Source organism: Drosophila elegans, unplaced genomic scaffold, assembly GCF_018152505.1.
Source record: "Drosophila elegans isolate 14027-0461.03 unplaced genomic scaffold, ASM1815250v1 contig_476, whole genome shotgun sequence".
NCBI classification, from domain to species: domain Eukaryota; kingdom Metazoa; phylum Arthropoda; class Insecta; order Diptera; family Drosophilidae; genus Drosophila; species Drosophila elegans.
In genome coordinates, this window is record NW_024545863.1 from 21,788,522 (window position 1) to 21,814,694 (window position 26,173).

Consider the following 26,173-nt stretch of genomic DNA (forward strand, 5'->3'; position numbering starts at 1 on the left):
GCTTGTCCCGTCCGCATTTTAATTACACAGCCATTAAAAAATACAACAAACCCAAATTAATTCTTGCAAGAGGCTAAAAAGGCAGCGCAGGGATAGCTTACAAGCTGTCGGCACGTGGACAAACTTGAGCCGAAACGGAATCGAAGATATCATTGAATAGTCGGCGAATTCCAGATATGCTTTAAAATATAAATTTAAACTTAAAATATTATTATAGTTATCAAAGATAAACTTCCGAATATGAAAATGACCAAGTTTTTGCATTTAAGTGACAGCTTTATAAATAAAATGTATTTTTCTTTAAGACTAGATCTAAATGACTTTAAGACTTAAAAGTGAATATACCTTAATTTTTTAACTAGAAAAAAACTTAAAAGTAAACTAAATTACAGAAAGCAGAAACAGAAGTACTTTAGCAAAGGGCATGCAACATATTTATGGTCGCAATTAAACTTGAATGTCTTTCGTGGGCCACCTGAAAGTAGGCAGCACATTTTAATGAGCCGTGCGCCCCAGAAGACAGAGTCGAATATAATTAAAACAGTGAATTGCGGGCCGGGGCAATCGAGAAACTGTGCCAAACCGGCCACTTAAACGTTTATGAGATGGAATAATGGTAAGCTGAATCATTTCAGTGCTAACATACAGGTGGGATACCTCAACCCGTTGTCTTTGGAATGCAGAAACATGAAAAAATTTCATTTGGCTAATGTGTTGCAAGTCACATCAATGTCAGGCGGGGCAATGTGTGCAAACTGCATGTGGCAAATGCGAAAATCCCAAACAAGCTGGATGCAGATGGCCAGGACGTCACAGAGCCACGAGATCTAGACCAGGGTGAGTGTCGTCTGTTTCTGTTTGAGGCTGTCGCTCTGGCTTCCTCCTAGCTTGTTGTCACTGTTGTAAAAACAAGGCAAATCCACCAGCTCCACCTGCTGCTGCCTCCCACTTTCTTTCTTGCATTTGCCCCATCTTTGCGACTATACATCTTCGTCATTTCATTGCAGTTGTCAGGCCAACAATGCAATGCAAAGTGCCACAACCTCCCGCCTCTGACAGGGTGATGCATCGTTGTGCTACATTTTTTATACCCTGCAGTTCACAAAATTATGATGCATTTCCGGCAGTGAGCAAGAATTAATAATTCTAATCGAATAAAATAAAAATATTTTACATGGCTTAACTCATGTATTGTATATTACATTTTTATATTTAAACCTTAGGCTTAATGCTGTTCAATAGGGCAAACTAATTTTTTTGGCATTAAAATTTAAAAAAAAATTTGTTTTTTAAATACTTTACATTATACTAAGTAAAAAAACAACATAAAATACATAGTAGTCGCATCAACTACATTACCCTTGCTCATTGATTCATTTTTGAATGTGACACAATGGCTAAGTAAGAAAAACTTTGATCAGATGTGAAATAAGTATAGTTTGTTTTGTTCCATGTTTTTTGCATGCTATTTATTTTATTTTTGATGTATTATCCACAACGCTTTTCTTATTCTGTTTTCGTTACAGTATCATTAAACGGCCTGTAGAGCAGACAAGCGGGATTCGTAGGATGGCACACATATATATAGGGATAGGGATCTCCTGCCGAATTCGGAGCACTGAAAACACCGGTTATTGACGCAACGAAAACAGCCAAGTATAGATTCATCTTGGCTAACCAGTTTGAAAAGAACATTTTTAATATATTTTTTGTAAGGCTATGTTTTTTGGTGTAGAACTAATTGCATAAAAACCTGGCAAAATGTAATTTGAAATGGTAAAACGGAAATTGAATTTATATACATATTTGTTTTACCTAATTCAAGAACTGTGTGGGAAAACGTATAAAATAAAGCTGCTCTAATACATTTCCAACCAATTTATTTAATGTTAAAAAAGTAAGTGCATCTGTGTTTTACTACAAACTGCAATATAAAACAATAACTAGACAACTATTTTGGTGAAATAAAATGAGTACATCCTCTCAAAATCAAAACAAAATTTTGTTGCTTTAAGTAAAGTATTTTCTCTGATCAACTTTTTGCCAGCACGTTTTCGCGCTTACAGACTAAAAACAATTTTGGGCACACGTGTTCTGGCTGCCATGATGAAACTAAAACCAAAATCAATTGAGATGCCGGAAAAACCGGGGAAATGACCGCAACTAAAACAAAGGTGCCTACCTGTAGGGACCAGCAGGTGGCTCGATTTTTGGGATTGAAAAATCCGGATGGGTTCGGTACTGAATCCCCTGTTGTCTTTATGGAGCCACGTGCTCGTTTTCATGGCAGGCGATGTTCACTGGCCAGGAAATTCATGGCCACTTAAATGCTGTAAAATGGACCAAGCTGCCGGCACTAAAAACCAAAAGTTGCTCTACCAAAACTTTAGTTTAGCTTTCATAGACACACAAACCAACATACCTTGGTCGCTTTTATGGCTCATCATTTTTTTCTTTTACTTCTCGTCCAATTTTTTTTTTGTTTGGGTCAGTCATAAAAAGCTAAAGTTGAACTTTTTCTAGCTGAACGGGTAGCCGGCGGTAAATCAGTTTTTATTGTGCATAAATTAAAAATGTTCAATTATAAGCAGAAAAAATGAAGAAGTTTCTGGTTTCTGTTTTACAAAGTACCCGTTGCTGGTAGCTCAGTTTTCCCTGGATAATTTTGCCAGGCTTTGGACAACTCAAAATGTTACAAACTTTGAATATAAATCAAATGGCTGTTTCGCAATTTAGTTACGAAAACTGACTGAAATTGCGTGGAAATCGAAATCTGAAACATGCTCAATATTCAATGCACGAACAATTGTAACAGCAATTATTCATACATTTGTTCCGCATTAATGCGTAATTATTGTCAATAATTAACACTTTAAAAAAACAGAGAATTCTGCTTCGAATAACAATTTCGCTTTTCCAAACTCATTCATATATGTTTGCATAATCAGTCATTACGGTTTTTATGGTCTTCATTATTGTTGCAGGCCGAAATCCTTCTCTGGCACTTACTTTTGTTAATTCTCGTTCATTAAATGTGTTGCATACAAAATAAATACTGTTTCGTTGATTAACAAAAGACCAGCTTGATAATAATTTTTTGTAATGTCATGAAAACGGATTTCGCCTCAATAAATAACAATTTATGTAAATGAATAATATAATTATAACAAAACACATACTTAATGAATTCATTGTTCAAAAGACTTAATCATAGGGGAATACTGGCTATTATTGGCTTAAATAGAGTAATTTCCATCTCCCTTTTGTAAGTTAACTATATTTTATTAGTCGTAGCACAATATTTGTTCTTAGCATAAAAATTGCAAATATAATTTGGTTTGGTTTTAAAGAAAATATGTCAACAAAATACAACCTTTAGGGAATTTTAAATTGCCATCCTTCACCAAGTCATTTGAAGATGAAGGGCAGTCAAGAAAAGTAATTAGGAAATGTTTAGAAAAGTTTTTTTAACATTCAATTTTTTGAAATTTTCGAGCCGAAACTTACAATCTATAAAACTTCAAGCAGAATATATGTCAACGAGTCGAATGCATGTCCCTAAGGCGATGAAAATCAATTTGCAATGCAGCGTACTAGCAAAAAAGGCCGAGAGCAAAAAGAAAATTTCCAGAGACACATGCCGAGGCGCACAGGCTTTGCATCTGAATCTGAATGCGAATCTGCCGCTGTTGCTGCCGCTGAATTTGAATCGGATGGAATCAAGGAGCAGGAATCAGCGAGCAGAAGGAATGCCAAGCAATGCAAATAGCTCTAAATGCATTTCACGATGCTGTGATTTGATTTCAATATTCACCCGCTCTCACTGTGTGTGTGTTGACTTTCAATTTCTGTTCGCGAGCATAAGTTTTTCACCCAGTTTTCCTCGAGTTTTCTCCGAGCCAACCTGATTATAATTCGAATGCAGCGACTTCTGACTCTGGCGAAAATGTCATTCGAAAGTTGGTGTTCTCGAGCCTGCTGGCTGGCAGCTACCGCTTCCCTTTAATCATTTTCCGTACTGTTGTTATGCCGTTGGGCTGATTGGCGTCGTTCACTTAGCTGATTGCAGTAGCTATCAAAAATTCGCAACGACAACGTGTCGTATGCGTGATATTATGCCAGGTCGTGCTCATTCGCACTTGCCTCGCTGGCATCTTTATTCATGTTGTGAGTTGCACAGAAAAAAATATCTTGAATTATTTAAATAAATAAACAATACATTGATTTATAGATATATTTAAAATAGCAAAAAACTTCGAAAAATTTCTTAGCTAACTATCTCAGCATAATGCAGTCAAAAAGAGACTAACTCATAATGTTAAATTAAGAAAATATCATATAAAATATCATAAGAAATTTACTAACAACAAACAAATGGTTTTATTATTTTCAGCAGTTTCGTAGAGTGTGTGTGTGTCAGTTGGGAATGGAAACAAGGAAAAGTGAGGAACCTGGAGGAAAAACTTTGTTAATTTTCGAGCAGCTCACGCAATAAAGCAAACGCAGGCAGCGCATCACGTGCGCATTTAAGTTGCAAGTTACAACGGCAACGTGCCGCATCCAAAGATACACAGATACCGTACACCCGACTCCACACAGATACTCACTCACACCGTCATAGGAGCAACACTAGTTAGCTCATGTCAGTGTAAATTTTACACACAGGCGGCGAAACCTGATGCCGCATACAAAACCCGGGCGACTACCTTACCTTTTTGCGGTTTATGTTCTGGCGCGTGTGCAATAAAAAGATATACCCAGCCGACATAACGGCAGGCGAGCCAAGTTTTGGCATCTATGGCGGAAGCAGGACGCTCCCGGGAAGTCGGGCCGAATAGTGGCAAAACACATAGCTGGCTGCGCTGCATAACCAGGCAAAGGCGACGGCGACAACGACAACATTTATCAAATGAAATGCACGTGCCAAGCGATTGCCAGGCCCGCTTCCGTTAGACGCGTTTTGGCCGGGCTAGTGTCCTCCCAGGTGCCATAGCTCCAGGACGAGCTTGTGCACGAGGTTGGCAAGAAAAGTTGTACAACAGGAAAGTAGTAAGGTTATACCAGCATTGAAACCCTTCAGAAAGGGTTCCTTAAAATTATGATGCTTTTAGCTATTACAACAAAACTATTTAAATGAACTTTTTAATTTTATCTGAAGGCATTATTTTACCAAAAACTGTCAGAATGTTTTTGTAAATAATATATATATTATTTCAAAAATCGTTTCCGAATACTTTCAAAAAGAGATTAAAACAAATGCAAAGATCTGGTTTCTTCCTAAAATGTAAAATATCTGGTAAATATCAAACTTATTACGTTATAAGTAATAACTATAAATGTAACAAAACACTCCTTAGAATTAAATAAATCTGATGTTGTCTTATCTTGTCATATCAAAAACTTTTTAAATGTTTTAATTACAATGTATCTATTACTTTTGATGCTCTAAATATTGTTTATTCAAATTGAATTTTTATTAAACCATTGAAAAATTCTTTATTAAAATAAAAATATTCATTTATTTAATTAAGAAGCCCTCGTTCTTAACTTCCTTCATAATTCCGCTGTATTATGTATCTGTACATCTAATGTCTATGTGAGTGAAGTCAGCTGCCAAGTGCACTGCATCTACGTAATTATAATGAGCAAAGTTTCTGGGTTAAGTTTAATTTTCAATGAATTATCTTGATATGATAGTAAGTTATCAGAATGGATGAATAGAGGCTTGTTAAGCTATTGTAGATTGATTACATAAATACCCAAATCCATATACCCTTATTTGTAGTTATTAAGAAGTGTATGAACAAATTAATGGAGCTTAGAAATAACAATTTTATAAAATTATGTACGTTAAGCTACGTTTCGCTATTCTAGCATAGAATGTCTTTAGAATTCGATTATAATCCCTTCGAGTCAGTGTCCCTGTTGGCGCCCTCCAGAAATTGCATTCTGCTGTCGTCGAAGTTTCCGCACCTTGCAACCAAGTGGCTGCTACTTCAGCTGCTTAAGTGCCATGCATTGAGATTGAGTTGTTTTCCTTGTAGCCACATTCCCGCTTCCCAACCTTCGAGGCGCATTCCACTCGAGAAAATCGATGATGTCTTGGGTGCTTTTGTTTTTGCAGCCGCACTCCAAGTTGAAAATGTTTTGATAAACTAGCGCTCTGGCTATGCAAAGAAGGGAGAAGTGTACAAAAAATGGAAAAGCAAAGAAGCCCGGCAACTTTAAGCTGCAACAAATACAGCAACAATGGCAATTCGAACTAACAACAGCTTTAGCAGTTGTCAAAACGATGCTGAGAAAGGAGGTAACCAACTTTTTGGCCAGCTGTCGGGAAACAAGCGAGATGAAATTGGTAAAACAATTGTCAATGCGTCAATTTGAGTGGATTGCAGTTGCAGCCTCAGCAGATAAAAACATCAACAAGAACAAGTGAAGAAAGTTTGACCAAGAAACTTTTGCAAATCAGTGCACAAAAAAGGTGTTTACTGGTCAGTTTTAGTCTTCTTTTTTTAATGTGATGAAATCTAAACTCTTAAAAAACTTCCGCTTCAATTACGATCTAAAGAATGATATCTCCGAATGTTGTCTTAACTTATTTTCATAACAGTTCCACATAAGTTTGTCAATTTAATAAATACAATTTTAATGTGGTAAGTTTGGAATTTCCACAAACCTCAATCATAATATTGTGTTTGTGTATGAAAGCAGTCCGGGACCCAAAAATCAGTATACAAAACAACTAAACAGAGCGAAATATTCAACGAGCAACAAGGCAAAATATGATTTGGTACTTTCTTATATGCTGCCTGCTTGGACACTCGTTTGGTAAGTGGTTTTGAGGGCTTTAATTAACGTAGAACACTGACTTGAACCCTCTCTAACCGAAGTAGTTATTGGGATCGAGGCCAAATGTCTGCGGAGCACAGGCCACATGTGGCAGCTGAAGCCACCAGCCGACAAAGCCAGCTGCAATCGACCGCCATTAATGCCCAGAAATGCAACGACAAATGAAAAAGCAGCATCAACTGCAGTCGACGTTGCAGCAGCAACAATAGGAACACCATCGGAAGGTCCTGAGGTGGGAGAAGCCGCAACTGCCCCTCCTGCGGTAATTTTGGCCAACTACGTCTATGAGTGCGCCAGTCGCCGGACATTCAGCAGTTGCAGCAAGCAGCCAGAGCCGGAATCCAAGCCGGAATTGGAATCCGGCCCGAAATCTAAGGTGCCTAAGCCCCGGACTGCAACACTGGCAGTTGGCGAACTGGAAGGGTTCAGGCCAACTGGCTGAGATTATTTCAGCTGATGTGCCAGGTGATTTAAGCCCTCATATATACATATGCATATATTTCATAAGGCAATAAACTTAGCCATGATCTACTTAAGATTAAGATAGAGCTTTTCACTTTTATAATTATTGGTTTTGCAAAAAAAAAAACTCAAGAATTAAGTGTGCAATAGCTACGTAATTCAATTTAAATTAGACTTATGCAATTTATGGTTATTAATTTATGGTCATCTCAAGCTAAACAATCAGATTAGATTGTTGTTTTCCATTTGCTGTTTCCATTTTTTATTTTTAAGCCACAAAAATTAGCAAAGTGTTTGTGAATACAGAGACTGCTAGTGTACTTGAAAAGTGATAAGAAATGTAATTATTATTCAGTTGTAAACTGAGAGCTTTTCAGTTGTTTCATCGTAAAGCTTATCAGTAGCAGTAGATTAGAATAGTTTAGAAATTTATTCCTATTAGTGCAGTCATGGCAGCTTGGCTCACGTCTGAATACCTGGAAGCTGCACTGCGTCAGCATTACCAGAAGCCCCAAATTAAAGTGGAATCTGTGGATATTAAGCCAGCCCTGGGAAAAGGTGAAAACTATGGCGCAGTTTTAACACGTATACGCATTGTGTACAGCAATGACCTGGACGGCCAAGTTGAAGAGCACCTGATTGCCAAGACCGCTTTGGAAGATGAAGATGCAGAGACGAGGCGAAAGAAAGCTCCGTATGATATCTACAACCGGGAACTTGAGATTTACGGACAGGTTTTGCCCAAATTGCAAAGATTAGCAGGCGAACAGCTGTGCCCAAAGGTAGTACACATTGATCGTCAGCGCGGGGCATTAATAATGGAGGACTTGAGCCATAAAGGATTTGTGATGGCCCCACGGCTCCAGAGATTGGATGAACAGCATGTAAGTTTGGTTCTAAGAAAGCTGGCCAAAATGCAGGCAGCTTCAGCGGTTTTTGAGGAAAGTTCGAAGGGTAGTGAGTTTTCCCTTGCCAAATACGATCGCGGCTTTTTCAATCGCTATACGGAAAGTTTTAGGGCCTACTTTTTGGGCTGCCTGATATCCTGTGCCAGTTACCTGAAAACCCAGCCTAGCTACGAAGGCCAGTCGAAACTATTAGAGGACCTGGCCCCCCATTATATGGGACTGGGACTTCGCTGTTTTCAACCCGAGTACTCGCATATTAATGTCCTGACGCACGGCGACTTGTGGACAAACAACATGATGTTCAGATACGAGGCGGGCGTTCCGAGCGATGTCCTTCTGATTGACTTTCAGTACGCATTCTGGGGCTCGCCCACGCTGGACATCCATCATCTGCTCAACACGTCGGCCGTGGAAAAGTGCGAAGAGAGCTTCAAATGAAGATGAGATGTGTCTACCAAGATGCATTTGTGGGGGAGCTGCGGAGGCTGGGATTCAAAGGTCAAAGGTTACCCAGTCGAAAGCAGTTTCACCTGGAGTCCGAGCAGAAGCGTTTCTATGGTGGGTTAACTCGAAACATAAGTCCTGTGAGATTACATATAGTCATGAATAACTAATGTTTTAAAATTTAACTTTTAATTTGTATGCTTATCTTGATACGTAATTTAATTGTTTTCTTTAATTAAAATATTTAATGGAAACTCTTAGTGCACATTTTTTAAGTAATCAATATCCTTAGGTTTTTATTGTCTACTTAATTTTATTTTTATAGATATTATAGCATGACATTTCTGCATTTTAAATACATATTTATACCTTATAAGTGACGGGAACTGAAATAAGTCTTATTTTTCCTCACAGCTGTCCACTGTGGATTGCTGCTACAACCCGTGTTGCTGAATACCGATGAAACGGATGCGGATTTCGCGGCCCTGCTTTCGGATCAGCCCCGTGGAATGAACATGAAGAGGCGGCTGTATCTCAATCCTGACATACAGGACTCCATCAGGCAGCTGGTGGTGCAGTTCGAGCTCGAGGGACTCCTGGACCCGCGGCAGTACGAAGCACTGTAAGCGAACTTTTCTGCTCTTTCATAAGCTGCCCCCCATTAGACATTTCAATTAGACTAGCTAATAAACATAAAACATGGCAGCCACTGCCGCAGGCATTTTAGAGCCAGCCGTCAGAAGCTTTTTGCATTATGAACCGAGTTGGGAAAATAAGAAAAAATGCCAAAACGAAAACACATTCAGTTGGCCTAGACAAAAGCGCAACACATTTGGCCGCTGCGAAATGGGGAGAAATGGAGAGACGGGGGCGGCAAATGGAGGGGCACGAATAGTTACACACATTTTTTGAATTGTTTAGCATTTTGAATGAGTGAATGAATGGACGCCATGCCGAGCTGTGAGTGCGTGTCTGCCGCAGAAAATGAAAATGAAAAGAAAATGAGAAATGGAAAAGTGAGACCCGCTGAAAGTGGGGAATCCTGCACGTGGCCGCGGCTTAATTAAAACTTTAGTGCGAAATGCCACCCAAGCTGTTGGAAAATTAACCAAATTATCACGTTTTTGCACTGGCAATGCAGCATTCAAAATTGCATTAAAGCCGAGTGCAATTAGGCTAAGCTGCGCCATTTAGCCCGGCCTGCGCTTAAAACTAGGCAACAGTTTTAGAGGGTACGGGAAACACAACCGAATTCCATAATTTGAACAACTATCTGCCATTAAGAAAATTAATGTCTTTTTGCCACATTACTACCTATTGTCACAAAAATCAGAACTTTGAAAGCTGTTTATGTACACTGTACATTGTATAGCATACCCTAAAAAATGCTTTTAAATGGTTAACCAATAATAACAATCAATAATAACTAATGTTTTTGTAAGAGTAAATTAACTTTGTTAAATTAAAACCGTATGGCAGAGAATTAAATTATGGCAGACAAGAGGTTCTTCAAATAAACATTTCACTGTAGTAATGCACAGAAAAATCCTAAAAAGAAGACTACAAAATAACCAGAGCTGATTCGGCGCCATAACACTTCGAAAATTCCAACTAAGCCTAATGCATGCCATTTAACGATTGCCTTTGTATGCATACTTGCGAGTGTGAGTGAGGTTGTGCGAATGTGTGTGTGTACCTGTTTGTTTATGTGTTTTTCCTATCTCACTGGCAGACATCCTCAGTTCGACAGATATGTTGCCCGTAAAAAGCAGCCCAATCCCCCATTTTAATTCCCGCTGCCATCGTCGTCCTTTTATTCACTCTCTGTGAGTTCTTCTTTACTTTGTTTATGTGCCCGTACAATGTGTCTCTTCCAGCATCAGCTATTCTTTTAAATATTAATATGGACTGGGTGCCTTACTGCTTTACAAATGTTCAGCAAATATTAAAAACCATGCTTGTCCTTTAAAAACAAAATCTTTATCCATGTGTTTTATTCAAAATTGATTTTTTATTCATGTTGGTTTGTATATTTCAAACAAACTGTTAAACTTGTATTCAATACTTGATTCGCTTTAATGGAACGGATAATATTAAATTAACTCAATGAAACACACAGTAACTACTTGCGTTTACACTTTTTAATTATAAGCTTTAGTTACACTTTCAGTTTTTTTTTTAGCATTTTTCCCAGTTTGTTGCACTCTTTGCGAGCATGTAAGCACTATGCATTTTTGATGAAAAACTCGCTTTACTTTTTACCCATGAGCTTTAATTGATTATTTTTACATAGGAGATTTCCCTTTTTTAATTGTATTCCTGGCGAAATGACATGCTCAGGTTGGAGAACTTTCTATGCCAGAGAGCCAAAATTTCATTTAAGCCATTCCATAAATTAAAACTTTGCTTGCCCAGAAGTGGAGAAAAGCAAAATAAAATCAAAGTTTTACGGTCACTGAAGGAGGGGATTGAAAATATTAAAATTGCTGTCCAGCCGGGATTTATTTTCTTAATCCAAATAATGTCAAAAAGCCACAAACAAGCGACAGCCACATAAAACAACTTTGCAAATGAGCACACCACACACACACACACACACACACATACTCTCATACAAGGGGGAAAACTGGAGAAAAATGTAATTTATTGTTATTACGAGAATAAATAAGAAAGGCAAGACACAGCAAGCAACGAAATGAATCAGGGGGCTGGAAAAGGCGTGGCCATGCCCTCCACCCTCATACACAAACACACACACACACACACACAGAAACAAACATGTGGTAATGCTGCAATGCTGAAATTGTGGCAAGTAAAAGCGAAGAAATTAAGCAACTGACCGCTGGCAAATAAACCGAAAAAACGAACACATACAAAGAAAAAGCACAAGAAATGGCAACGGCACCCATTTTATGTGCCATTACATTGTAAATAAAGTATTGTTTATTCCTGGTCGTATGAGTGCGTAGCTTTAGTGAACTATAACAAGTGAATTTATGTGAAACCGAAGTTGTGCCAGTGCCACATTTACTAAATAACCAAGCAGCCCAACTCAGGTCAGGTTTTATTTGTCACCCGGGGAAGGGGCGGAAAGGAATCTCAATGGCATTATCGTACCGCACTTAATCAGGTTTGGAATGGGAACGACTTTGGGTTTTTAATCTAATCAACTCGAAGCCACATGAAGGTGGTGCCAAACATTTCTTGCAAATTGCAAAACTTCGTCAGTTGCAACTTCGGTCGGATGCAACATTCTATTGCTCATTTTTCCGAGAATTCCACGGCCGAACTTTTCCGTACAGCCGGGAAATTTCAATTTATCTGCAGCCAGCTGAGCCATCGAGTTGATTTCGCCCGCCCGGGTAACCCTTCGGGTCAAGTGTGAGTAATTACCGCAGTTAGGCCGATCCGGCCAAAAGGAACCTGAGCAGGCAAATTAAATTTCCATGAGTCCAAGGGCCTAGCTTTAAAAATAGCTGCCTCCTGGGGAAAATGGGAAAAGCCCTTGTTTTTGTATTTTCTGCTGCTCAGTTGAGCATGTGCTCTCCCTATGTGTGCGTGTGTGTGTATGTGTGTGTGCTTGTATGAGGTCAGGAAACACTTGACTAAACATTTTCATTTTGGCCAAGAGTGGCCAGAAGTCAATGAATTTTGCCCCATGGCGTATGCATGATATTGCGTGTTGTGTTTTTCTAGCGCTAAATGATTTCATTAAGTGCGAACTCCAACACGGTGCCAAACTATAAAACATTGTTCTGACCGACTTAACATTTGGAACAATATTATCATATCGCTGAGATCGGTTTTTTAATTGTACATCAATTTTTAAAGCTATTCAAGAAAATATGACCCATCAACGTTTTTTTTGGTGAAAGGCTTTCTTAATATAAGTTCATCTTATTATTATGAGAAAAGTATATATGAAAATATATTTTACCCACAATGGGAATGCAGAAATTTGGCCTTGGCAGTATAATTGGCATTAAATTCTAATTAAAATTTAAACTGTAATTGAATTTTGATAATGCCATAAGTGAATTTCTCAAGCCGGACAAATTCAAAAGTCATGACCTTTCAAAGGAATGAGGCAAGGCGTCAATGACACATGGAATGCGACTTACAATTCGAACAAAAATGTAATTTATTCAGTGCCGAAACAAAGACACTGCCTCGCCCCAACAGAGCCCACATAATGAAAGACAAACAAAACATTCTTTCAGGCGCCGCTGCAACTGTTTGACATGGATAGCTGCCTTTGGCTGGGTCTGTCTTAGGGCTTGGGGTGTGTCAAAGTTCAAAGGACGAGGCGCAAGAATTAAAACGGATTGGGTGAGCAACGACACATAAACCAGCCAGAAGCCCCGATCCATCATCTTGGCACCACGGGGTTGAGGCTCTAATTGCATTAGGTGTGTGCGTCTATAATAAATCCATTTTCTAGACGGTTATTGAAAACTTATGTGCCTGCAGGACAAGAAAATTGCATGTCTTCAGCATGGACACTTTTGTATTCATAAGAAATCTCATCATATTCGCATACTCACAACTTGTCAATTGAGTGGAGAGTAAACCGTAAATTGCCTTAACGAACAGCTACCGAATCTAATTGAATTAGTTGAGATGGATTTTAATTGCAGACAAATATCTTGAGGGTCTAATGGGAAAATGTGTAGTAGTTTGAAAATTAATAATTAAGCTGCCAAGGTTTCTGGGAATTTACTGAAAAAAGCAGTCTAGAGTAAACTTAAGAGTATTGACCAGTAAACAAATCTTATTAAAGAGCTGCATGTTCCCTGCTCTCAGAGAGCATGAGACTCTCTCTCCCAAACTCTCTAGCTCTCTCACTCTGCACAAAAGCTTTCACTCCCAAAGCTTTCGGCTCTCTCGGCTCAAAGGATGCTGGGTGCAGAATACTCAAGCTCTGACCAAATGAGATGAGTCCTGCCATTGAGTCATTATTGAGTTTGGCGCTTTTCACACTTGATATTTTCTTGCTTTACTCCTGGTTGTTGTTTGTGCGATTCCACTTGGCTTAAATTTCATTTTCCTCTATCTTCAGCATTAGCCAGCACATTCCTCCTTTCTTTGCCCACAATTCTGTTTTTGTTGCCACTTCATTTTGGCCCGAAGAGTGGAAAAAAGGACTTCCCAGTCCGCTTTTGTTTTTTATCTTGCTGTTTGCCCTGCCTTGGGTTGCCCGTTTGCCTTCTGCTTCTTATCTCTACCCCTTTCTTTTTTTTTCCCTGCTCAGTTTTTGCCCCTGTTTTTGTTTTTATTGAACAGCGAACGCTTTCATTGTTTGATTTTTGTCAACGCTTCCCTGGCTCTGCTTCACTTTGCTTACATAAGTGCTCGTCCTGACGTCCTGCTAACTTGGCGAAGATGGGGCGCTCGAGGACTGGGCCATTTGTTTCTGCATCTTGCGTGTTTGGTTTTTTCTTTATTTGGCTTACCCACTGGCCATTGTTCATTTCTCGGTTAGTTGGTCTTTTAATCGTCTTGCTTAGTTATCCTGCCAACTGACTTTAGCCGTCTTTAGCCAAGCTTTTCGTTTCAATTAGTCGGAGAGCATTGCTTAAAGTGCTTTGCCGGTCTTCCGACTTAATCCCTGTGCTGCTGTTGCGTTTGAGTTATTAGGTTAATATTTAATTGACATTTCCCAGATCAAAGTCGGCAGGTTGTAGTTTGTTATTTTTCACCTTGGCTTAGCAGCTCGACGGGCCGGAACCTTGTTTTATCCAGCATTGATACGCTAATTACAGGGGATAATTTATCAAGCACACACACAAGTTGGCCTGACTGCTAAAAATTCAGCTGCAATGGCAAAAATTGCTACTTAATTATCCCATTCTTTGTACTGCTCCCTTTGCAATCCTTCGGATCCATCCTTGGCTCATCCACGTCGTCAATGTCACGACTGCATGCCGCCGTTTTCCCACCCTCCCTTCACTCGGAGTAACTTTACAATTAACTACTAATTGCTCATACGCCACGTTGCTCCGATAGAACAAAGTCAGGTGTGCGTGGCGGCAGCAGTTTTCCCACCTCCCATACAGCCCACTCCATTTTTCTTTGCCCGCCTTTTGCTCTAATTATCCGCGTTGTCACCCACCTGGCAGCGTTGTTGTCGCCATCGCTGCCTGGCATTTACTGAATTAAGTTTTAAATTTTTATTAAATGCCTTTGCGCATTTTTCGTGCCCGGCTTTCAGCTACTATAATTAGTTTTTAATTGCTTTTTCAGCTAACGAAACTATGCGAGCTTGCGAATAAATCGTAAACAGTTCACTGCTCTGTTAAAGATCCCCATTTTCCTCATTTAGAATTTTTTACGAGGCACCGCCGCGGCAAAGTCAATCAGCAATTGGGTCTGATCCACATCAACGGGTTGGTCGGAAAACGGCATACAAAAATATACGAACCAAAATGAAAACCAGCAAAAATCTTCAGCAGGGATAAAAAAGGAAAGTAATCACAAAACTTTTGCAATAAATCTATGAATATAATGAAAAACCCAATGTGGTACCCTCACTATTAGGTTTTCAATATTTCACACATGCAGAAGGATGTCAATATGGAAATGGGTGGGTCGCCCAAAAGGTCAGTGCGACAATAAAATACTCTCAGGCCAAGAATAGTAATAGGGAGTTCGATTGTTAAGAAAACTAGGGTATCTACATTTTACATGTATGGAGATACATCACGTTCGATCCCTGTTTTTTAAATCAATAACCATTTTACAATTTGTTTTAAGAATTTCGGTTTATTTAAATTTATTTAACCAAGATTACCTATTAATTGCAAATATATTAAATCATCTGAACACCCCATAATTAAAAGTAAGCAATATATTTTGAGAACTCTTTTTTGTTTTGAAAAAGTTCAGTAAATTAGTTCTAAACGAGCTCGGCATAAATCCAACAGAAACCCATATTTTCTGTTATTTATTTTCCTGTCAACAAATTATGCATTGCCAACTCTGGGTATCAGGTAGCTTTAATCACATAAGGCAAATACTTCACTCCCACAGAGTATCAATCAGCAAACATTGTATCCAAAAAGGTCCTTTCCACAGACCCACAGCCCATGTTGGTTCCAATTTTTGCACACAAACAAGCTATACTTTCCCCCACACACCGGCTCACCTCATGCAAATTGCAAACACATGTCGAAGGCGCAAAACAGTGTCAAGCAAAATGAAAAATTTATGAAAACGAAAATGAAAGAACAACAATACCAGCGAAAAATATGTCGCGCCGTGCTCCAAAAAAGAAGTGAACCAAACAAAATATAAATAAAACATATTTTCCAAGGGGAGATGAAAAAAGTGAAATTTTCGTTTCGTTTACGTGAAACTTCCAACTCATTTCGTCCAAATGACAAGCCATTTTGTGTGCCAAGTGCCAAATATTTTACATGCCAGCCAACCATATTTTAGCTGAAAAGAGCTCAAACAAAATGGAAAATTCGTAGAACGAGCAGAGCAGCTGGTTCACATATGCAAAATCGCTCATACGCAACGTTGCCGCCGAGCATTGAACAGCTTCAATTGCCGTTTGATGGTTCATTAAAATGTTGCTTGCTGCATTGGCTCGGAGCAATCAAGTACAATTAATCGAGACCAGGTGGCTCAACGAGCATTGAAATGAATGATGCAAAATCTGCAGAGGAGCCCGAAGGATCAAGTTTGCCAGGTGAAAACCATTTGCCAGTGGGCACCTATGATAAATTTCTGTTTTGCCTCATGCTCAGTTAAATAGCAAAATAAATTAAAGTGTGCAACTTAGCCTGCACCTTAATTGCCGAGCGAAGTCAGATCTTCAGGGGATCTTAACCCAAAAAATATATTCTAACTGTGGAATAATATTAATGGGATACCTGGCACACGTGCGCCAGTATTTACAATCATTACTTATCCCGAAATTGCTTAACATTAAACTGGTAGAGGAATCTTATACGTTTGTGACACTTAAAATTTCGCAGGTTTAATTCCCCAGTAACAAATTGAGTTATTTTATGTATTACAGTACCTATATAGATTTGCTTTTTGTAAAAATAAATTGACTATATTATTTATATGAAAGATTAGGTTAAAATATGTGTAATGTAGCTTAAAAAAATTATATACTTAATGTTGTATGTTCTTTTTCATTTCCTTAAATATTTTAATATCATTGAAATACTTTTCTTAAGATAAACGTAGTTTAAGAATCTAAAAACCTTATAATACGTTTCTCTAATTTTAAGCTTCATTTAAAATTCTGTCAAGTTGCTTGCAAATTAAAAAAAGTATCTTAGTTACTCCCAAATTTTTACTTCGAAACCACGGAAATTGTGATGTTGCACTCTCGACGGGGTATTGCGTTGTCGTGTATCTAGGGTTGAATAAACTTTCGTCAGGGTTTTCATGCGTTTGCATGCCACTCACGCAGGTGCTTTGCCTGGCCTCAGACACGCATGTATCTAATTTTAAAACATTTTTCAAACTCAATTACATTCCGAGAAGTCGCGCCAAGGGAGCTGGCTGATATAAGATAATGGGGGAAATGTATGTGGGAGTGCTCCTGCCAGGTAATTGCTTGCAAATTACACAGTAACCCCGGGAAGTAAAAACCAGGGGAGACAAAAACTGCGAGCTGCGAGCTGGGAACTGCGAAAAGTTTCCAGCACAGCTGCCTGAAGTTGAGAGACTCCTTGTAATGAAATCAAACAAAGACGCCGAATTCGAGCTACCTTGCAGAAAGGAGAAATCATTCCAAATTAGCAGCAAAACTCGGCAATTATGCGAGAAGTTGGCCAAAAGCAGTTGCCGACTCCACAAACCATTTACATTTTCTGTATGTCTCCACTGAGCAAATGCTAATTACTTGAAGTGCCCGCACAAAGTCAAAGCGAAAGCGAAACGAGAGTGGGAGAAAGTCAAGCCACAGGTTGACTGACAAACACATTGACAGCGCCTGACTGCAGGAAATGGCTGCGCCGAACAGCACAAAATGACTGTTTGTTTGCTTCCGGTCTGGGCCAAAGACGGCAAACACATTTAGCCACGAAGTGAGGAAAGTCCCGCCTCCGACCTCGCACATATTTTATGCAAACGAAAAGCTCACTGCCACTCTACTCTACTCTACTACCGGGCGGGAGAAAAAAACGTCTCTATAGGTGTGCTCACCGCAAACTTAAAATGGAAAACCGCGCCTGGCCGCATTCAAAATGCTTAGTTCACATTAATAATTCATAAAAATTTATGCGAAATAGACAACATTCGCCTCTGCGGTCCAAACCTGGCTGACAGCTGCCATTTTGCAGTCGGTGGGCCAATGAAGTCGACTTCAGCCAGCTGTTTGCTATTTCTGATATGCATTCGCCTTTGTTTTTATTCAGCTCTTTGTTTACATAACATACAGCTGCTGCAAAAGCCCCATATACTGGCCGTGTTGATGTTGTTTGTTCACTCCATTGTTTTTTGAACCAATTTATTTTCTGCACATACATAAGCCCACATTTTAAAGCACGGCTCTGCCTAGAGTATGCTCCCGTGTAACCTTGCTTTTGGGTTATTTCAGCATGGTAAATAGAGCAGAAACATTCTTTAAAAGGGAAACTTTTGATAGCTAGTAAAAATTGTAATTATTTGGTCAAAATATAGTCATGCCCATATTATTTTCGTATCCATTTTGATAACGGTTTTAGTGGCATACATAGTACATAACTTCGAATTCAGTAACCTACCCTTCCTAAATTAGACATCATCTCCATCATTTACCCACACTTATGCTTTTTATAATTTGTCTTATAAGCATCAATCTGCTATGAGCCCAGCAATTATAAAAGTAATTTCTTATTAATCCGCTTTAAAAGAAATTGAATTTTAAACCTCCCACCAATGGCCACATTCAATGTCAGATTTTTTCCAATACACTGGATGATGCGATTATGCCAGTTAGATACATATTTTCATATCAAAGCAGTTCTTGCGTCCAAAGTCTTTTAAATTACAAAATAAATTTGTTAAGGTTACCAAATTTTTTCCGCCAAATTTGTTTGGCTTAAATGGTTAGAATGAGAGGGCGATTTGGAGTGGCTTTTTGCCGACATCGGAGGATGTGTTTTCGAGTCGAGGAAGGAATTCTTTGGTGCTTGAAACGTCATCGAGGGAAATTTGTGAGCTTACTTCATCCCATTTCGGCATTCACCCTCCTTAGTGTGATTGTATTTCTGTTCGTCTATGAGTTGGGCTACGTTTTGCCTCTGTTGACCGATCCTCTGGGGATGTGGCACAAGTTAAACTGGCTGTTGGCCATTTATATAGTCTTCAATATTCTGGGCAATTGGTGGCTCGGATTTATGTGCAACACTGCGGTAGATAGTGTGCCACCCAAGCGACAGCATCCAACGGTCGGTGAGGCCCACCTGTGGCACTATTGCAGCTCCTGCCAAAAACTAGTGCCCCCAAGGTCCTGGCACTGCCGATTGTGCAATCAGTGTATCCTGAAGCGGGATCACCACTGTACTTTCTCGGGCAATTGTATTGGCCACAATAATCAGCGCTATTTCCTTGCATTTTTGTTTCACCTGAGTTTGGGCAGCGGACTGGCTCTCGTTTACAATACCTTGTTGGTCTGGAAATCCAAGGCCTTTATGGTCGCTGAACCATTGTTCCTCATAAACGAAAACCATGCAAATGATCCTGATTTTAACTGGAAGTACACTATTGCCTGTATGTTTAAACTCAGTTTCTTTCTTTTCATGGTCCCCCTGGCAATGTTTGCCTTGCAAATGGTGATGGTCTATCGCAATAGTACATGCTATAGGATACTAGATCGCAGCTACGATGTCGGTTGGCGGCAAAACTTTGAAATTGTTCTAGGAAAACGGCGATTTTGGACCTTCTTTTCGCCCACCATTTCAAGTGCTCTTCCCAACGATGGCGCACAGTGGTTTCAAAGGCAGCACGTATAAAATAATAATATAAATATGGATAATAAAGAAAGTAAAAAATAGTCTAAATATAGAAAAATAACTGGCTTAAACTTAAAAAAAATAAATTAAATAAAAAAAACATTAGTTTACATTTAAAGCATCTATTTTTCTCTCCCTTATATTATATAAATAAATATTTTGAGCCACACGCAAAAACGTGCAATTTCGTCAATTATTCATAGACAATCATTTTTTAATCAGGGCACTCTTTGATTTAATAATCAACACAAGGCAAGTTCTGTGAAATTTATGTAATTTGTACCTAAAATATTTTATTTTAATATTCAATCAAGAAATACCATAGCTTAATATCTTTAGCCATGTGCTACGTTAATAGTGTGTGCAAATATTATGCCAATCGCTACCCTGAGAAGTTCGTGAAGATAGTGCATCCGTTTTCGGTGATCTTCGTATTGGTTGGCATCGTCTTCTTTTTCTCGGTGCAAATGTTGTACATTGCTCCCAAAGTATACGGCGACTTAGCGTACAAGCTCTACTGGATTTTGGCCATCTTCGTAACGTACAATGTCCTGGGAAATATGCTGGCCTGTTATTCCACAAACACTTCGGTCTCCAGTTTGCCCAAGGAGCGGCAAGTTCCGGATCCGGAGGAGGAACACCTGTGGCATTACTGTGAAATCTGTCAGAAGCTAATGCCTCCACGATCCTGGCACTGTGTTTTGTGCAAGGCCTGCATTTTGAAGAGGGACCACCACTGCATCTTCACGGCGACTTGCATCGGACACAACAATCAGCGGTATTTCTTCTGGCTCACATTCTATATAACATGTGGATTGGTTGTGAGCTTTGCCACCTTCAGCATTTATGTTTGCAAGGTTGGCCTGCGCAATTTCATGTTCTCGCCCGTGGAGTTAATAGTCAAGATTGCCTACAAGGACCATGGCTGTAGTTCAAGAAGTATTTTTGAGAATCTCGCACTTAACCTGAATATTATCACCTGTTTAATTCCCGGCTTCATGTTGGCATACCAAATTCAGATTTTGTACCTTAACTCTAGTTACTACGAAATGTTTACTCGCATATACGATTTGGGTGTTCGAGAAAACTGCAAAATTGTCATGGGCCAACGAGGCCTCTGGACTTTTTTATCGCCCTCATTGAAGAGTCCTCTGCCCAACGATGGAACCCAGTGGCAAATGAAGCGGAACCTATAAATTTATTGCATCGTTATACGATTTACAAAATTATTTTCCCTTACTCATTGCCAATAAATGTTTAGAATTTAAATTTAAATATTTAAACTGTAGGAAATCTTTAAATACGAATTGGTCACAGCTCTAATGAAAAATTAAGTTGGTAGATCTATTAAAATATGGTTTTAGTCATATTTTTCAATAGTTGTAAGGTTATAAATTTAAAAAGGAAATGATAAGTTAGTTGCTGTTTTTTTGTCAATATAGTATATATAGACAGGTCGTCAAATTTGTATTTTACCATTTTCCTTGAATTTTCGTACGCTTTTGATAAAATAAAATGCTGCTATGAGCCAAAAGTCAGTTTTGTAATGTCAATAATAACTTTTAAAACGTTTGTGCTTTCACATTCAATCTTAAAATCACTTTATTACTGTATTTACATATCTTCATAATCATGTGCATCGTGACTGAATTGTGCCACCATTTAGCCAAGCGTTATCCCAAAAAGTTCGTGATCATTGGACATCCGATTTCGGTGATTTTGGTATTGGTTGCGACTCCTTTCTTTTTCACGCTGCAGATGTTTTACATAGCACCCAAAATTTTCAATGACGTCTTGTACAAGTTTTACTGGGTAGTGGCTATCTTTATAACGCACAACATCTTGGGAAATATGCTTTTCTGTTATTTATATAACTCTTCGGTGGAGAGATTGCCCAAGGAAGGTAATCTTCCGGTTCCGGAAGAGAAGCACCTATGGCATTATTGTGAAATCTGCCAGAAGCTAATGCCGCCTCGATCCTGGCATTGTGCACTGTGTGGATGCTGCATTTTAAAACGTGACCACCACTGCTTGTTTACGGCCTCTTGTGTCGGACACAATAACCACCGATATTTCTTCTGGTTCACATTCTATATGACACTTGGAACTTTCTTGAGCTTGATCACCTCATTAGTCTATGGGATAATGAGTGGCATTTCGATTCCTTTCTATGACATGTTTTATTTATTAATGAAGGATACTTCGCCCACTTCCTGCAGCTACTGTCAGTATATTATCTTGCTCCTCAACAATGTCGCCTGTGCTGTCCCTGCCCTTATGTTGGCATTTCAAATTCAGATTGTTTGCCTAAATGCTACCTACTACCAAATATTTGATCGCACCTACGACCTGGGCTTCCGAAAGAACTGCAAGCTAATCATGGGTCAACGAGGCCTCTGGACTTTTTTATCGCCGACTTTAAAAAGTCCTTTGCTCCACGACGGAAAACAATGGCAGATGAGGCCTGAGTCTAAATTAATTAATGCCCCCAAAGATAATGTAAACTAGTACTGAGAACTATAAAAATATATTGGTAGATGTGGACTCAAAGTCGATGTTCCTTTAAGGCTTGTTTAAGACTTGCTATACTTGTCAGTTATTTCAAATAAAATAATAATAACAACCATTTGCGAATTAGCTAAAAACCTCAATGGATGAAAGTGACAAATATAGTGTAGAAGTATGTTAAGATTCATAATCGATCATTTGAAATATTAATCAGTGTGCTCAACATTGAAGACAAAAAATTACAGTTTTTTTAAAGTCTCCTATCTGCAGTTTATGGAAACTCTTTGGGGATTTTTAAGGCACCGGAACACCATGGATTCACCGAAACAAAATGGGAATTGCGGATGTCAAACCCTCGTTGTCAAAAGAACCAAGTCCTGGTTGGATCCGCTGGCAGTGTTTGCGGCTGTCTTTTTGACCCTTTTCTTCTACCTATACGAAGTGTTTTACGTAATGCCACAACTTTTGGGATTCTTTGGACAGGCGATCCACTTTGTGGTGGCCACTTGGCTGGAGTATAACATCCTGGGAAATTTGAGGATCTGTGCCAAGACAAAGAACTCTGTGGACACTTTGCCACCGGAGTTGTTGAAACCGCGCAAAGGAGAGGAGCATTTGTGGCACTTTTGCGACAAATGCCAGCGGACTGTTCCGCCGAGATCCTGGCACTGCAAAGTCTGCAATGTATGCATTTTGAAGCGGGATCACCACTGCAACTTCGTGGGCAACTGTGTGGGGCATAACAACCAGCGCTACTTTATATGGTTCACCTTTTACGCGACCATCGGCAGCGGATTGGCGCTCCTCGATAATGCCCTATTCGCCTATAAGTACCACGTTGAAGTGATTAATTTTTTCTCGGTCAATAACCTTTTGATTAGGGAGTATTACAATCCTGGTACATCATCCGACTTTGGCCTACAATGCCTAGTAAGGATAGTCTTTTGGATTAACATATGTGCCGTTTTATTTCCGGGCGTCCTGTTTTTCACACAAATATCGATGGTCCGAAAAAACTCTGTAATGTTTAATACTTCCGATCGAGCCTACGATATGGGACTTGAAAGAAATTTCGCTCAGGTCTTTGGACGACGTCGATTCTGGACACTCATATCGCCGAACATCAAGAGTCCTCTTCCACACGACGGAACTCGGTGGCAATTGAAGCCTACCATATAAACTAAAATCTACCCATTGTTTAAGATTGTATTTTATTTTGTAACCCGCATAATCGAGTTTTTTGCCTCATTTAATTCTGCTAATGACCATGGAAAAATAAGGGGTGTGTGAGATAGTTGTGACTGTGGACGTGCCACGTGTCAAAGCCTTATCCGGTTTCCAGTTTGGACTGAGAGTCTATACTCTTATTTTAGAGGGGTCAATAATATCTAAGGAAAAGTTCCTGTAAGGTTCAGGGTACAGGGAAAGAAAACCATTATTTTCAGATAAGTCTCATTTTTATGGTAGCTTAGTACTATCACAAACAGCTGTTAACAAAAACATTTAGACTATAAACTAGTTACAAAGCACTGGAAAACTTTGTTATTCTAATGGACATGTAAATATTTCACAACATAAATTATAAAAACAAGTGATTGAGAGATTTTACTTTATTATAAGTAACATTGAGTTTTTGAAAATCAAAAGTGTTTTCTCATTATGAACATAATTATGTTATATTAAGCAATTGTTTTTGTTCCGTTATAGATGTTTTACATAATTTTTTTTTTCATAATATCTATATAAGTTATCTTTCATTCTTTAGTAATAGTAAATATTTTGTGTAAATGAATATATTGTAAGTAACAAATTGTATATTTATTTTCCTGTTTTGGTTGTAATTGATAGGATATAAGCCATTCCACTCGATATCAGTTGGTGATTTTGTTCTTGACTTTAAGCGCTCTACATTTGCATAAAGTTCCTAATCTGAGAAGGCCTCATGCCCGGCGAAGTCAACCTCAAATCTGTCCATGGCTTGTGTCACCTTCTGCCGCAAGTCGAAAACACTTGTCAAGTGTCGGAAAAAGCCAAAATCCGTTTTGAAAAATGAAAGCGCCTAGAACAGGGACTCGACATAGACAGTTCTGGGTGGCAGAGGGATGGGCCATGGGAGAATTAATGACGGGCGCATGCCAGTGACAAGCCTCGGAACATGGAATCAAAGTCCAAAAGTGGGCGTATCCGTGTTCGGTGCATGAAAAATGTTCGAGGTGCGAAATCTGTTGTGAGGTCTAAACAACATAATTGCCAAATAAAAAAGTCGCCGACGGCTCCAAACGCGCCTGACCATTAATCAAAACTGGCTGAAAAATGAGCAGAAGCATTTCGAGGAGCACTCGGATCAGCTGCCTCCGGGCAGAAGCACGAGACTCCCGGTCCACTGAGAAATGGCATTGTCAACACTTTTTGGCCAATTGGCCAAGGCGGGGAATCCCCGTCGGCGGCATTTGTTCCGGCACTCGCTTATTGCGACGGCCATATCTAAGTCCCCGATTCCGATTCCGCCTCCCCCCTCCCCCCCAACAACTTATAGCTGATGACCCCTGATTTCTGATTCCTGATTGCAGCGCACTCAATTGGGCAACTTCCGAGGGCCAAAACAAAAAAAAAAGAGGAGGAGCTGAAACGTGTGTCTGGCCTTTAAAGATCCAGGCAAGACCACAAAGCAGCTTTCCCCACATTTAAAGTCCACTAATCATTCGCCGCATTGTCCCAGGACAAGAGTGGGAATTTCGGTAGAGGAACCTGTCATGGCTTCTGTTGCGGATATTTGAATGTGCCGTCAACAAGGCGGCGTGGGCTTGGGTGTTGGGTTTGCCTGTGGTAAACTCCAACTGCGGGCCATCTCTAATAGAGCAAGGAGAAGGAGCCCCTGCGCCCTCAAATACAGATAGCAACCACTGCCAGAAACCGGCTGTGTTAGCTGGATGGCTGACTGTCTCTCAGCCTAAACCACTTTCTCATACGGCTCATGTGTGCAGGATACAATTTACTACCAAGCATTTTCCAACGATGTTCGACTGTTCAAAGGACAAAGAGGATATAGGGCAGGGAAAAGGGAGTTACGATGACACACGGCTGCTGGTCGAGATCATGGGGGTCATTGTAATCCTAACTGGGAGGAAGACTATCTAAACAAGAAAGGCGCCAAATTAGTCACATGCCTGCTGTTAAAAATAAGCCATTCTAAATAATTTCATTATAACAATTCACAGAATTTAACCCTGACCAGTAGCAAATTCTACACCCCAACTCTTTTGGCAAGCCAACGAAAACAATGGAGTGGAGCGGCTTTTCCTGCAGATTTTTCACCAACGCTGACTGCGCTGCTGCTGCTCTGGTTTTCCTCTATTTTTTCTCTGCTTTTCCTCTGCTTTTTCTCTGCTTCTCCGCTGCTTTTTCGCCGCTTTACTCTGCTTTTGGATGATGGACAAATGGCATCGTCAAGTAAGCAACTAAGCAGCGACAGTTTTTATGATTTTTCGGTTTCAGCGATACTTCCTTTTGTTTGCTCTGCAATTATTTCCCCTGACGAGAAAAGTGGACTGTAATGTTACTGTTGCCGTCTCTTTCGGTCTTTGTGTCGCTTATGTTAACTCACCCTAATTTTTCACTTTGATACAATTTTCGGACTTTTTTTTTTTAGGAATGGGGCAATAACGCTTTGTTTTTCATATTTTCTTTGAAATTCGAGAGCATGTTTGTTGGAGTTCTAAGCATTTGCATACATTTCATGTGGCATGCACTCAGCTTCCTTTATATGTATCACTGTTTCTGGGTCTTTGGGTAATTTCATTTGCACGAAGTGCTTCACCTTTTGCCGTTTGGTGTTTCTTGCCTTTATTTGCATTTGCCTGTGTGACCCCTGGATATTATTCGTTCTACCCATATTATTTGCCCGGCACTTCACACGCTGCCACATTCCCATTTCACATTTCCCATTTTCACCCCTCCTCGCACGTACGCACATTGAGTTTCCCAACCCCCTTTCCCTCTTTGTGGTCATTTAACTGATGTTTCTATCTCGTCCAGACTTCTATT

The 26,173-nt window shown here is 39.5% G+C and overlaps 6 protein-coding genes and 1 long non-coding RNA gene across 8 annotated transcripts; 6 read left to right on the forward strand and 1 right to left on the reverse strand.

Moving 5' to 3' along the window:
* Positions 1 to 2,260: 2,260 nt before the first annotated feature.
* Positions 2,261 to 2,734, reverse strand: LOC108147257. The gene is made up of 3 exons (XR_001774520.2): positions 2,632 to 2,734; positions 2,423 to 2,523; positions 2,261 to 2,375 (listed from the first exon to the last, which is right to left on the reverse strand). It is a non-coding gene; the product is annotated as an uncharacterized LOC108147257 (long non-coding RNA).
* A 3,945-nt stretch (positions 2,735 to 6,679) lies between these two features.
* Positions 6,680 to 7,389, forward strand: LOC108147143. 2 transcript variants are annotated; one of them, XM_017273436.2, is made up of 2 exons: positions 6,680 to 6,828; positions 6,891 to 7,389. In XM_017273436.2, exons 1-2 carry the CDS (start codon positions 6,783 to 6,785, stop codon positions 7,289 to 7,291), a joined length of 447 nt encoding a protein of 148 aa, XP_017128925.1. In that variant the 5' UTR covers positions 6,680 to 6,782; the 3' UTR covers positions 7,292 to 7,389. The 2 variants fall into 2 exon arrangements, with proteins under 2 accessions (XP_017128925.1, XP_017128926.1); XM_017273437.2 differs by having other exon boundaries at positions 6,683 to 6,828; positions 6,894 to 7,389.
* A 371-nt stretch (positions 7,390 to 7,760) lies between these two features.
* On the forward strand, positions 7,761 to 9,289 carry LOC108147082. The gene is given in 3 exon segments (XM_017273371.1): positions 7,761 to 8,631; positions 8,634 to 8,777; positions 9,078 to 9,289. Coding segments are annotated over 3 exon segments (1,227 nt in total).
* A 9,340-nt stretch (positions 9,290 to 18,629) lies between these two features.
* On the forward strand, positions 18,630 to 19,662 carry LOC108147138 (probable palmitoyltransferase ZDHHC24). Its single transcript, XM_017273431.2, has one exon. It carries the CDS (start codon positions 18,713 to 18,715, stop codon positions 19,619 to 19,621), a length of 909 nt encoding a protein of 302 aa, XP_017128920.1. The 5' UTR covers positions 18,630 to 18,712; the 3' UTR covers positions 19,622 to 19,662.
* A 207-nt stretch (positions 19,663 to 19,869) lies between these two features.
* On the forward strand, positions 19,870 to 20,861 carry LOC108147132 (probable palmitoyltransferase ZDHHC24). Its single transcript, XM_017273426.2, has one exon. It carries the CDS (start codon positions 19,963 to 19,965, stop codon positions 20,815 to 20,817), a length of 855 nt encoding a protein of 284 aa, XP_017128915.1. The 5' UTR covers positions 19,870 to 19,962; the 3' UTR covers positions 20,818 to 20,861.
* A 343-nt stretch (positions 20,862 to 21,204) lies between these two features.
* Positions 21,205 to 22,199, forward strand: LOC108147083 (probable palmitoyltransferase ZDHHC24). The gene has a single exon (XM_017273372.2). It carries the CDS (start codon positions 21,254 to 21,256, stop codon positions 22,127 to 22,129), a length of 876 nt encoding a protein of 291 aa, XP_017128861.1. The 5' UTR covers positions 21,205 to 21,253; the 3' UTR covers positions 22,130 to 22,199.
* A 116-nt stretch (positions 22,200 to 22,315) lies between these two features.
* Positions 22,316 to 23,360, forward strand: LOC108147135 (probable palmitoyltransferase ZDHHC24). Its single transcript, XM_017273429.2, has one exon. It carries the CDS (start codon positions 22,403 to 22,405, stop codon positions 23,306 to 23,308), a length of 906 nt encoding a protein of 301 aa, XP_017128918.1. The 5' UTR covers positions 22,316 to 22,402; the 3' UTR covers positions 23,309 to 23,360.
* Positions 23,361 to 26,173: the final 2,813 nt, after the last annotated feature.